General features: G+C 35.7%; 1 protein-coding gene across 1 annotated transcript; it reads left to right on the top strand.

Annotated features, from left to right (window-relative positions):
• The first annotated feature begins 5,945 nt into the window (after positions 1-5,945).
• On the top strand, positions 5,946-11,441 carry LOC144422202 (nephrin-like). Its single transcript, XM_078112143.1, has 8 exons — positions 5,946-6,064; positions 6,734-6,883; positions 7,297-7,626; positions 8,161-8,289; positions 9,042-9,224; positions 10,005-10,147; positions 10,523-10,619; positions 10,832-11,441. The coding sequence occupies exons 1-8, from the start codon at positions 6,040-6,042 to the stop codon at positions 11,128-11,130; spliced, it is 1,356 nt and encodes a 451-aa protein (XP_077968269.1). The 5' UTR covers positions 5,946-6,039; the 3' UTR covers positions 11,131-11,441.
• Positions 11,442-14,603: the final 3,162 nt, after the last annotated feature.

The following is a 14,603-nucleotide window of genomic DNA, read 5'->3' on the forward strand; positions in this document are numbered from 1 at the left end:
AGACTCGATAATTCATCAAATTTTATTTTTTTTTTTGTAAAACTGCTGTGGAAACGCAGACCAATTTTATGAAATAACAAGAGAGCAATGCTTAAATATATGGGAATGTGATACTTCTGCTGTGTAACTGAACAAATGGGTAGCAGACAAGCGCGTATTATTCCCTTGGTTGTAGGAATTTATTTCATTCCGAACAAAGAAAAGAATCACAACAACAGGTTATCCAAACAATCCTAAGGTCTACTTTGTCAATATCTAACTTTTTGGGTAAAAACCTGAATCAAGTAATATTTATCTAGGCAAGATTGGACCAGATAGAAGAAGATAGGCGAAGAGAATCAGAAGTACAAGAGGCAGTAACAGTAAGAGCAGTCGATCCGGAGAATGAATACACATATATAGAGAATGAATATGAATACATTGGTATGTGTTTTTTTTTACTTTGATTATTACAAATTATCCGGGTATCGTGGAACAAAAAAGACTGCACTAAAACAATGCAGATATTCTACTCAACAACACTGCTATTAGATCAGATATTACATTTCTATGAAATATCAATTTTGGTTTTATTTAAATTAAAATCATAAAACTTACAAGGATGACATCTAATCTTTAGAAATATGTTTTTTCAATACCTGTTCATTTTTTATGTTGCGATTATTCAGATCAACAAGAATATAGATTAGCATTAGACAACAATGCATTTACACCTGAAACTTCTTCCGAAACTAATTATAAACCATTCCAAGACAGTATAGGACCACCAAATGACCAAACGTATTCGATGGCGTCTTCGATTCGCTCAGCGAGAGGTTATCCAGTGATGATATACAGTGATTTGCATGCAAGAAACACTTTCTCGCAGGAAAGTTATATTCAGACTACGTTGCCAATGACATCATCATCAACTCCAATATATTACACTCTGGACAACCAAATGAGTATGTTGTCGACATACGTTTGAAAATGTGCATTAAAAATACATGCAGAAAATAAAGAAAAATATTTACACTCAGACGAATTCTGGCAACTGCTGATTCACATTAAATTCACCATGAGCATTGAATGTAAAGAATGTTCAATGAATCGCGATTCGGCGATACATTATCATTCAATCTATTATTTATCAGAAAACTTCTGAAGTTGATACAGTTACCTAACCTGTACTTTATTTTCTTTCATTTTCATTAGTGTACATGTTTTAGTTTCAAATTCAAATCCATAACACAGTTTTTTATTCAATATTTTATGAAAAAAATTGTATTGTCGCCATTTATTTTTATTTTTCACTTATGTATGTAATAACATTGTGTGACATACGAGTATACAATTTGTGAATTTGACCAGATCGTATAGAATAGATTATTCAGACACACGGGAAAATCCTTTCTTGAAAGCTAAGAAACTGTACCTCATCGATGGTTTCGACAAATCACGATACCGGCACTCTGATGAATGCTAAATAAATGCTGGGTATAACGTAATATAACGCCAGGTATCAAAGCCGGCGCAAAAGAATAAAATCCCGAATTCACTCCTTATGGGCTGTCTTTCATTTTAACATGTGTCGCACAGTTCTGAACACACTGTTCTCCAAGGATTATAAAACCCAACTTCGACGTTCGCCGTTGTGGAATAACTGGTCCTCGTAAAAAAGAGGACTGACGAAATAGCTCACAAATATAAGAATGTCTAGCGTTCTGGATGCCTGTTGTATATATACTAAAAATACTTGATATTCGACAATTCGTTAAAAATATTCGAATTATTCCATTTGATAAAAATATTCGAGACGACAAAATTCATAACGTGAAAACATACGGCCGGCGATTTGAACCAATTTAGTGTTTTTATCGATAATATTTAATGGTTGTAATGATATACGGTTTGGTTAGCCTTTTTCGTTTTTTTTCGCAAGTGCCGGCAATAATACTATTGAATGATTTTGACAATGGAGGAAACATATCAAATTGTAACAAAGAAGAATTAAGCTGCGCAACAGTGAGAATACCTTCTGTGATGATAATAATAAGGGCGTAACGTGGAACGCGGAAGGGCGAGCAAAACCGAATCTTTTACAATAATGCAAGGTGCTCTGAATGCGCTCTCGTGTACATTATTGTAAAAAAAACAGTTCATAAAACATAATATCGTTAACTATTAACCCTTTGTTCACGCTCGATTACCGTAATTATTTGTAAAGCGGAAACAACATGGTGCGTTACGGGGTATGTAGTATTAACACGAATAGAATTCCCCTTATCCGATCTTCTTTGTTTTTAATTATCGATCTTTAGATCGGTAAGTATGTTGATAGGTATTTGTCTGTTTGTCTGTCTGTTAGATGCACTCGATATCTCACGAAGGCGTGGTTGAATCTGCTCCAAATTTTGCATGTGCATTCATCATAGCTCGGACCCGAAGCCAGAAGCCAGAAGAAGAATTTTGAATGAATTATGTCGTCTAATTAGCGAGATATTAATTAACTAGTGATGGGACACAAATAGGGCTGGGCATTTTCGAATACCTTGTAATTTCAGAATCGAATCGAATATTTTTTTCGAATCGAATCTCGAATACTTGAAAATATATAGTATAATTGGTCCTCTCAACAAATGAATTACTGAAGACATAAAATAAATCACTCAGATAGATTACTGAGCGTTCACACAGAATAACAAACACGTTTTATCAATAACTCACTACAGAAAATGGTCATATATATGTTAGAATTTCGTTGAAAAAATATCACTCCAATGAAAACAAAAATTGGGGAATTCACCTCGACCATTAACGGAAAGATAAAAACAAGATGGCGGCGATTCGAAATTTAGCTCTGAACCGATTCGAATAATTTACTATTCGATTCGAAATGCCCAGCCCTAGACACAATGTGTCACTATGGAGTAAGAGCGCTGTTTTGGGGATCCCCTAACTTTCCATCGATAAGTCTTCGGTCTCTGACCGATATTCTCGTTATTATCTTATAGCAAATTGGCTTTATTATGAGTAGAAAATGTTCAAGTCTTGTGATAGGTGTGCCGCGTTTTTGGAGTGCTCAATAGTGTGCCGCGGCATAAAAAAGGTTGGGAACCACTGCCTTAAGTAAACTTAAGTTTTTGTTATGCCTGTGTCCGCAAGTCAATAGATAGACAGCACTGCTATTGATGGTGTTACATCTTCAATATTTTTTGAATAGGTACACCTCAAAAAAACATTTCATTATTCAATTTATTTCTGATGATGTTGAATCTTTCGAAAAATAATATAGTTTTAATGCATTTCATAGTGCTCGGGAAGAACTAGTCTCCCACCATTCTCTTCGGAATCTTCAGAATTTACGACATCAATAGATGATGAATATATCGGAGATGCAGAATTACCAGAAGAAGACATATTTTCTGTATCGTCATCCTTAAACGATCAGAGCGTGGGTCTCGTGTCGATTTCTTGGATGAATTAGAGATTCATAGCATATCAACTCTACGAGAGGACAGTTGATCCAAACCATCAGAGAGCAGACCATCTTCAAATGACCTAATTGCAGTCGCTCAGCAGTCCAGATAAGAAAGAATACCAGACAATAATGTTCATTACATGACATACAGCGAATCAGGAGGTATGATAACCGCTGTATAAGTTTGTGTGTCAAAGTCTTGTAATGAGAAAGGGCCAGTATGAAAATTCCATTTAGAAAACTTTGCTCAAGTAGCATGATCCGATAGCATAAGGTAACATATTTATCGTGTGGTGATGAAACTTGTAAGATTTATAATACCCATCTTTTAATTATGTAAATACAAACTGTCTGTAATTAATCCACCAGATATATACTATTAAGATATTATATATTATCAAATGTAAATATTGAACAGGGTTTTGGATTCTTCAGCACTCTATTACTACAACGAATTTTGAAAAGAGTACACACCAAAAAAGCGCACTAAAATACAGAAAAAATGCCATCAATATTTTAAATCAGAAAAATGTTTTGATTGGTGATGCGTCGATGACTAGTCGGAGATTGACCACGCTATGTAAATTCACCGTGAAACCAAGATTTCCTATGACGTTATAACGTAGAAAGGATCGTCAGGTTAATGATTAACTCTAAATGTTTAATGTAACATTCTTTGACAAATATTGTTCGTGTATTCAATTCTTCACGTCAATGGATTGTTACACTATTATGTGGGCGAGGTCTCATTGAAACATTATGTGACAGAGATTGTGTGTTATTGTTGTCTTGTTTTAGCCTTATTTGAAATTGGAAGACTTCGCTCCAGATAGGTCAAATCTTATATAAGCAATACTGTTTACAGTATCGATTGTCACACTCTGGCATATTTCAGCCACTGTGAGTTAGTAGTTTTTTGAGTTAGTATACTGTCATGAAGGGGTAGTAAGTCTTAAGTCTAAACTTAAAAAATACCTCCAGTGGAGCTCGAGGATCGCTATTTCACATTGTGAAGGGCGATAGGGAATGTACACTCAGATGTGGACACTGAAGTTTCAATGTCACGGTGTGAAACTAATTTTTAGCTGTGTTTTATTAATGAGTGATTTCAAAAAAGGAGTCAATAAAAAAGCAAAATATTTACGAATATCTAACTTATGAGTTAGTTTTGTTCATGAAACTACGGTCGGTATTCATTACTTAACCACTTGTTTCTTAAAATTTTCACTCGTTTCAGGCATATTTAGGTTTACAGAGTATATGTATTGCGTATAACACAAGTCATAAGCGTCATTACTGTTTTTATAATTAAAATAATGTTCAGACGATACTTAACACTAGCGGTTTTTGCCTGTAATTTATTCGAATGGGCAGGTAAGTCTTCATAACTTCTTATTCTTTTTTATCATCGTATATATCGCATAATTGTTAGCCCACCTAAATGTTACAGTGTATATACATCATACATGTTTATTGTCTCAAACAAACTCGCTGGTCTTCGACACAAGATGTAGGGAGCACAGATCTATTACAACGAAGAAATCTCTGACACTTTCATCTCTTCCTCTTTTTTTATCTTTACAAGATGGATCTTAGCAGATAGCGGCTGGCAATTTACTACCGAGTCAACAAAGTCAGAGAAAGGCAGTTTCATTTAAAATCACAGAGTAACGGACATATACAAAATACGTGACCCTGTGGTAGATATTCATATTGGTCGCATGTGTGGTGACAAACACTTATATATTGTGAATCACCTATACTGGTAGAAAATGCCTATTGAAGTTGAGAAACTTGATCTTTGCAGGGATTCGTAGAATTGTTATATGTATTCTGCTTTTAACCAGTTCTTTCAGTGTATTTGACTATAATAATGTCCATGATTTGATAGTAATAACAATTTCACGAAGCAAAAAAAATATTAGTCAATCCAGTGGCCTAGTGGCGTATCAAGAGTGTGGCAAAACTGGCAACCATAGAACGCCGTGCCATGAACGCCGTAGTCATTTTTAAATGAAATTTTGCAGTAGGACACAAATTTATACGATTTTTATAAAACCATTTTGCTCTGTTTTCAATAGCCACTGTAGCTCAATAGGCTACTTATATCTGGCTTTGTTCGAAACGAAAAGCAAGAGTGAGCGTCAAAATATATCATCATACAAAAACTGTTCCCCCCCTTCTCCAAATTTGGGTCCGGCTACGCTCTTGTAAGCATGGGGGCGCATTTTTAAATTTTGTTAGGGGCGCAATTTTACGTAGATACGTCACTACAGTCCAGCGCACATGGGTGTTAAGATTTATCCAGTCATACATATTTACGTCTGGCGACTAACTCTAGGTCTAAGAGTATTACAGCATGAAAAAAAGGTCAAATTCGATTATTTCATCACAATGATAATTTCAATTTAACAGATGCAGATTTTCCCTGCAATACTGCTGACCCATTTGATTGCAGTTGTGTAACTATACTTGGACCAGACGCGCAGACAATTTTATCTGGTACAAACTTTAGTCTCAGGTGTAATGTGTCCAACACAAAAGGGGAAGAAGTACAGTGGGTAAAGGATGACGTGCCGATGGGGATGGATCCCACTATCCCGAGTGAGTTGACTTATATTTACTTTAACCAATTCTTACCAATTAAAAATGCTAATATCCAAAAAATACCCTGCGATCAGAGTTTTTTAGTATTTTTTTTCTTTAAATCCTGAATCCAAATGTAAATCACCAGTTAGGCACAATATCTCATCTCAGGAGTATATCAAATCTTATAAATAAATTGACACCGATTATTCATTGGTCAGTTCGGCTCTAAAGATAATTGGCTATAGGACAGATTGGGGACCTTCATTTTGCAGTCAAGTCAAAACCAAGCTAAGTGATTCACAACTGGGTACACTTTATTAAATAGTTATTTTAAACCATGCAGACCAATGTTCCCTCTAATTTTTTGTAGTACGTGTGCGCAGAAATTTTGGTGTGTGCGCACTTTTTTGAAAATGACTAATATTTGTGCAAAAACCTATGAAGAAACTTTGGCGATCTAACCGGGTAATAAGTGGGCCAACAACAAACTTTCTTAACCTGCCAACCGAGCACATTGTTACATTACATCCAAATACGTCTGTGCGCAGTAACTCTATGTGTGTGCGCAGCCTCGGAAAGCTGTGTGCGCGCGCACACGCGCACACCTTAGACGGAACACTGCATTGCAGACGTATTTTTGCAAAAACCATGATTCCAGTTAACATACAATTATTTTGTAAACAGGTTTCCCAAGATATTCCATGAGCACAAACGATGGAAATTATAATCTCAACATTCAAAATACTTCTCTAAAAGACGAAGATTCGTATTATTGTATGGTTCCTGATTGTAGAACCCCCATATTTTCTGGCACTGCGTTTTTAACTGTCAATGGTAATTTAATCCATTGATCATTCTTGTTATATTTGAGAATGTTAGGGAAAAGCTTTTTCCCTAAGAGTGTATTGATCTCATAAGTGATTCTATTTGCCGGTAGGTTGTTAATTGAGAATGTTCGTCTTGATCGATAAGTACGATTTGATAACTTTGCTATGCGTTGGAATTTTCGTGCAAATTGAAAGATAAAAATATTGCATACTAGGTTAAGATCCAACGCTTTGCTGCCATAAAATTTGGAGTCAACTTATGCAACCTGCAAATTACTATCTGTCGTGTGATTCAAGCGTAAATGGAATTTAACATAATAGCATAAAACTAGCAATGTTCACTTTGTTACAGATAAGCTAGCTGTACAAGATTTATTAGTTGTTCATTACAAATTATAATGCCATGTTCTGTTATTTCAGTTGTACCAACATACCCATATATAAACAACGTAGAGAATGGAATTATTGATGTATACTCGGATAGAAATAATAACTTGATTTGTACTTCATACAATGGAAAACCTCAGCCTAATGTGAGATGGTACAATAATAAAAATGGTGATCTGGTGACCACTTCTACAAGAACTATTGCGGGCTCAAGCAGTGAACTCAGTGGTATGGAAGCGATTGTGTCAATCACACCAACAATTGCTGACAATGCAACAGAATATTTTTGTGATGTCAACAGCGATGCAGTTTCCATGGAAACTGGTTCATCATACAGGAATTATGTCAAACTCAATGTTTTGGGTAAATGCTCATTGACATTATGCCTTTTTTTACGGTTGTAATAGATGAATTATCAGTCGTTGATATGGCGGAATTATTACTTAGTCATTTAGTGTATATTATGATTCCTGTTTTTAACCTATCTTCTTAGGCTTTTGAAGCAATTCATCAAATAGTTGAAATAGGCAACATTGCCATACGCCCTGCGCAACACTCGCAATGCATTCTTGATTACCATTCTTACCTTTGATTAATAAATATGTTATATTTAGCTATTCTCCGAACCTTTCATAATGAGGGGAAATTGCATATTTCGTTGAGATACTGCGTTAAAATAAAAGGAGGGGCAATCTTACCAAACAATATTATACATTTCTCCAAAATGGGTTGACGAAGGTACATAGCAAACCCAAAATTTACTGTAATATATATATTTGTTCAGTTTGGTCAGAGGCAGGTCAAATGAAACCCTGGCGTTATTACGCGAATTTTTTGTTATAGGCCTATAGAGCGCATTGGTTTTGTTATTAACTGCGACTGATTTTTACATTTCAGTTATACCCATCGAATATAGCGCAACCGGAATAACTTCAAGCAGTTTAGTTATCGACGACGGAAATACTCAAGATGTAACTTGTTCAGCACTCAACACTGGTCCAACAGCAACACTTGCTTGGTATCGAGGTTGTAACTTATTTTTAAGCTTAAATTTTTTGGACACGACGTCGACCTATCGATCGTTTAATTATTATTTCGCTATTGTTGGTATTCTTTTGCATGTTGTTATTGTTGATTTAATTACTAGTGGTTAATGAACCGTACTCTAAAAGGTGCTTCTTGTGGGCGTGCCGTAACAATTTGTCTATCCTGTCCCACCTGACTTCGTCACTCATATCTTATGTCACTGACACGACGTCACAGACACTTCAATACGGGAGAGATAGCTTGCCCTCTGTGAGCTCGCGAAGGCCATTACGGGCGGTCGTCGCCTACACCTGGTCAATAAATATACGTGATTATGACGTAGTTTTTAGATGACGTAAACAGAAATGACATATGCAAAAATTGTGACCCCCCGTCCTCTAAGAGTACTTGTGATTAGCACCTACATCCAATCGTCTCTAGAAAAGTACAAATCGGTGGTTCTATCCTTCAATATTCGTGCTCAAATCTAGTTATATACACCATGGCATTCCAGCTAAGAAATAAAATATTCACACTCACACAGTCAATAAATGTACTCAACAAAAAGAGTATCTAGTAATTCCATATGCTCGACCCCCCAATGAGAATCTCCCAAGAGGCCGAAGAACCAGTTTGAAATAACCTTGGTGACCGAATCTTGGTAGCTCAATCTGAGAATTCGGAATATACATGTTTGTTATCGAATTCTGTCTAGGACTCTAGGATAACTAATTTAATACATCTTATTTCAGGAAATATATCGCTGAAGAACGAGTCGGGTATCCAGAATGTCAATGGAACGTATAACATTTCCGTCTCAATTTCAATCACTGCGAATGCTGATACTGATGGAAGTCAATATTCTTGCCAGTTGTATATTCCTGGAAATTCAAGATCTTATTCGAATTCCATAGAGTTCACAGTGAGCGTTTACTGTAAGTAAATTGTGAAATTCAAACACAGTCGCTACGCCATAACTATTCCAAAATTTTAATTTGTTGTATTTTTGATTAAAGTACAGACTCGGGGTTGGAAATACTTGGATCCTGGATTTACTCTTCACATCGTATTATTGCTATTAAAATTTCAATCAGATTTCTTACTTCAGATTTATTACTCAACTATTTTAAGTGGTTTACTCTTTATTATTATTGACTTTAGATCGATTTGCTTAAATTCTTGTTGTTATGATTGCTGCTGTTACAAAATAATCGCTTTCTATTTCGAACTGACGAACTAGTTTATTTAAAAGTTTCCGCATTTACTTATAGGTTGGAGATGTTGCAAGAAGGCCATTACCTTTCTCTGAATATTATAGGTGCCGATATATCTGACATGGGCAAACAACGGCCCGCGGGTCGAATCCGACTCGTTGGGTACTTCAATCCGGCCTGCCTGATGCTGCCACAACTAAACTAAAACCAAATTAGCTAAAAATAGCTCAAGGAATTTGTTGAGATTTTAATGAAATTTAGTCTTAGCAGGAGGCTTATTGCATTCCACTTTTGGTTTTATAACACTGCAAATATTATTCATAAAATGTAACTTTTTACGTCAACAATACATGGCCCGCCAGTCTATGTGGGCCAAATTTTTGGCTCCTGGTCCAAAAACCTTGCCCACCCCTGCATATATCATCAAGATTTCGCGGTTTTATTTCAATAAAAGGAGAAACCCTCTTTCAGTATTTTTAAATACATTCGTTTCTTTTTCAGATTTTCCCTACGCTGCTGTCATAGGCGGGTCTATAGCGGGCGGAATATTGCTCATACTTCTAATTATACTGTTGATATTCTGTATACGGAGGTCAAATAAAAAGAAGGAAAAGGAAGATGAGCGAATAGCTCAAGAGGCACAGGTTGGGTTGTTGAAAATTTCGTTCATTATATCTTTTGTATTACGAGCTAGCAAATATATGATTGGTTTTTATCCACTGACACATTAAATTCATTCATTAAATTGTCCGATTCCTCTTATAGGCTATAATTCATTGTGAAAAAGCAGAACAATTTCATGAAATAACAACAAAGCAATACGATATCCGCAAGGCAAGACAATACTTTTGCTGTCTAGTCGAGTAGCAGGCGTATACTGTTCATAAAATGCGGGCAATGTATATCGATTTATTTCCAACAAACAACAAATTGTCAAAACGATCCATTGGTCCATTTTGTGTCCAATATTTAATACCTATCTCTTTCGATAAAAATTGAACCAAGCAATGTTTATGCAGGAGAGGTTGGCACGGGAAGAAGAAAATAGGCGAAAAGCATTAGAAGAAGAGCCAGTAACAGTGCGGGCAATCGCTCCAGTGAATGCTGCATACATCGGTATCTAATTATATTATTCAAAATAATATTGTACTAACAAACTTACTAATAAACAGCTATTAGAAGAGATTTCGCACTGATATAGAATACTTAAATTTATAAAATAAAAAATACAAGTTGATTTTCTCAATTCTCAAATCTACCAACAACGACATTTAACCTTATTTAATGTACATTTTTAATACTCATATATATAATCATTCTTTATTCAGATGATCAAGGATATAGTTCAGACAGCAATACATCAAAACCTGAAGACGAAACCTCTTCTGAAGATGATTCTGAATCATCTAAAGTCAGCGTGGGACCACCAAGCGGCGAAACCTTCTCGCTGGCGTCTTCGATGATTCGCTCAGAGAGGGGTTCTCCGGTGATGATGTACAGTGACTTGGACGCAAGGAGCACATATTCAGAACAAAGTTATAATCAGAATACCTTACCAATGACTACATCGTCAATTCCAATATATTACACTCGGGACAACCAAATGAGTATGTTAACGGACGTTTGAAATTGTGTAATGAAAATATTGGCATGAATTGAAAAAGTATATCCAAGCTGATGCGAAATCTAGCAACTACAAACCTGTATTATATTTATGGGAGTTGAAGGGAAAGAATGTTCATTGGATGGACAATTCGGTCATACATACAGAAAAAGAAAGCGTCATGGGATATATTTTATCAAAGTAGCTATTGATACAGCTTCATGTGCCAAATATTCATTTTCTCTCTCCCAAAAACGCTGAATTCTTCACGATATATATGTGCTTGTATATAAGGTGCGTTTCGTGACTTACAGTCACATTATTACAGAAACATTTTATTTCAAACATTTGTTACTTATCGATCTTGATCGATATTCTCGTCTATTCTATTGGCCCTAATACGATTTTGAAGCATACCTCATTCACACTGAAATCTCAGCAATATAATAAACTCGACTCATGGATTGGTACAATATGCAATTTATCAATGTACATGTATTAGTTTCGAATTCCATTGGGGTTCATGACACAAATTTTTATTTAGTATTTTATATAAAAAAAAAAATCGTCATTATAAATTTTCCCTCTCATTGTATGTATATATGTTTGTCTCGATCATATGTGTGTGTTTATATGAGTACGCAATTTGTAGAATCGACGAGGTTCAAAGTTGAGGTAACAAAGCTTTAATTTTTTCGAGTGAGATTATGAGCATGAGATATTTGTTTTCATGTAGACTCATGGGAATAATGTTATATAGTCATAGTGTATATATATATATATATAGTATATTTTGACAAAATTCAGTTTCTGCAAAACTACATTCTCGTAAAAACCTCGAACCTGCTCATATTTCCCTATACAACAGTGCTCGTCAACCTTTTTTGGAGTGGTACACCCTTTGAACCCATTCTCAAAATCTGGTACACCCCGCTCATCCTACGTAAATAATATTTAGAATTTATATATGTTCATATCGATGCAATAGTTCATTATTTAGTTAATGCAGTAATGTAAACGTTGCTCTTGGATTCCATCATCCAGTCGTGCAGAGCGAGGTTATAATCTTGTTTTCAGTCCCACTCTCATTAGTGGATTAGTGTCGGGGGTTAAATTTCAATGATTCCAGAAAACCCTTGTTTGTGAAGGAATGACATTCGTAAGAAATTCATTCATTTTGTGCAAGCGATTGCGATACTCGGGAACTTGTAGTAGTTCTGCCCAAATCGTTGTATATTTTTTTTATCTTTCGAACTCTGCATTTTTTTACCGGATCTGATCGTAATTCAAGCAGTTCGCCAGTGAGATGGACAGGAGCAACTTCTGCACTTGCGAATGGCTGAATGGCCCATATCAGAGAATCAAGATAGTGATATTCAACAACCGTAAAACTGGCTCCTAATTTGAGCTGTAGCGCATCATGATGCTTTTGTACAATTGACCTCAACTTGGTTTCCGTGTTTGGGATTCCGATTTCCCATTCACAAGTCTCAATCAGATAGCCAAGACATTCAAAATCGGAAAAATGTCAATTTCTTACATTATTCTGCTATAACTTCAATTTCATTTCAAAAGCCGGAATCTTGTTACTAGCTTTAAAAATATAACATTCTTTCCCTTGCATCAATAAATTTAGGTGATTTGGGAATTCAAATATTGCTGTTAGATAGGGCAATTTGCAAGTCAAAAGATATCTTGAAAACTAACAGCCATCGAATCAAACTAGCAACCAGCGAAAAACAGGCATATCTTTCCGCAGCTGAGAAAACTCATTTTAAAACTTTTCCTCTCGATAACCAGCGCACTTCGGCGTAATACAATAGCCTCAACTCATTTGCTTTCATGTCTTTGCAAATTTATGTGAATATTATATGCTTCCTAAAATGAGACCGAACAAAATTAATTACCTTTATGATATCTCCGAGGGCAATATCCAAATCATTTTTTTCACCTTTTTCGTAGTTTAGTTGTTTCACATCTTACGACAAGAGCCTTTCAATATATGTATCGCTAACAAGGTATCAAACTGCTACAAAAGAATATTATTACGCTATACTTAAAACAAGCAGATTACAAAAAATCGGAAAATGGGGTACATATGCCCCGGTCGCCAAGGTACAAGGACGCCAAAATGGGGCTTGCAAAAATTTCACAATGAGGGTATAAAAACGGTCACAAGCAAGATCGCACCGGCGGCAGACATCTAGTCTTAGTACACGGCAAACTGCACACTTGATCAGACCACTTACGTCGAATGCCGACGTCATCAGGCACATAGCTCGCGCACGGTCAGATTTCTATCGTTATTACACGGCCAAAAAATCTGGCCGGGAAACAAAGCAAAAATTGATTTGGTAACGTTAGGTAACAAAATGCACCGGGTAAATTACGTGGTTCTGTATCGTTGAGTTCTTGCACGCGCGCTCCGATGTAACTTGATATTAGTTCTGTGCTGGAGACAAAAGGCAACGGCGAAGTGCTGATAATACATGTTTTGAGTTATACGTGGTTTTGTATTTCGTGGTTGTCAAAGTACCGTACTTTGCGGCAGAGTTACATAAAATATATTATACTGTGTCAAAAGACCCCAATGCCGTTTTCGACAATTCGTCGAGATGCACGGATTTTGCAAATTTCTACGACACGGACATCAATGGCCACGAACTTTTCACCGAAATTGGAGATTGCAGAATGCTGCTCAGTAACAGAACTGAAGGTCATTCAGAAACTCCTTTGGGTCTTTTTGGTTTTATTGTGTTTTTTGGAGACGACGTTTTACCCAATCTGCGAATTTCTCTACAAATTTTGTTAACAATACCAGTTTCAATTGCAAGCTGTGATCGAACGGTCTTTCAGCAAATTGAAACTTATTTTGTCGTATTCGATGGCATCAATGGGACAGGATCGTCTCAGTGATCTTGCACTTCTAAGTGTTGAAAGAGAAACATTGAAAAAAAAATCAGATTTTGATGACGTGTTAACCAGTTTGCGACAGTGAAATCAAGAAAAATAAATTTATTGTAGACTATGTAAATCATCTTTGACAGTAACTGAGTGGGACATTATGCTCATATGCTATATTTTGTATCTTGCTTTGCTTCTTCTCTAAATAAAATGTTTCATTAAAATTTGAATACACATATACATATATTTTTGAATAAATAATGAAATATATAAATTTGAATTTACATATATATATAATTTGTTTTTACATATATAATTGAATGTAATAGAAAATGTGAATAAACATGGAGATCGGGGCGCCAATTTTATAGTTTGCTCCAGGCGCAATATATGCTGACTACGCCTCTGCATAAATGGAAGGAATTATGACAAGTGAGATTTGCAAGTGCCCCAGATACTAATCCAAATTAATCGGGAAGAATTTGAATTACATTTATGATTTCGGTCCTAATTAATAAAATAAATTCTAACACATCCAGGATTAATGAAGCTAGAAATGTTTTGTTTTTCGCCAGAGATGACTGCGCTATGTG

The sequence above is a fragment of the Styela clava genome, chromosome 4 (genome assembly GCF_964204865.1).
Source record: "Styela clava chromosome 4, kaStyClav1.hap1.2, whole genome shotgun sequence".
NCBI lineage: Eukaryota > Metazoa > Chordata > Ascidiacea > Stolidobranchia > Styelidae > Styela > Styela clava.

Coding starts and splice junctions, on each gene's coding strand:
- LOC144422202 (XM_078112143.1), top strand. CDS start 6,040: ATGGGGATGGATCCCACTATCCCGA. Junction 6,884..7,296: donor TGCGTTTTTAACTGTCAATG/GTAATTTAATCC, acceptor CTGTTATTTCAG/TTGTACCAACATACCCATAT. Junction 8,290..9,041: donor AACACTTGCTTGGTATCGAG/GTTGTAACTTAT, acceptor ATCTTATTTCAG/GAAATATATCGCTGAAGAAC.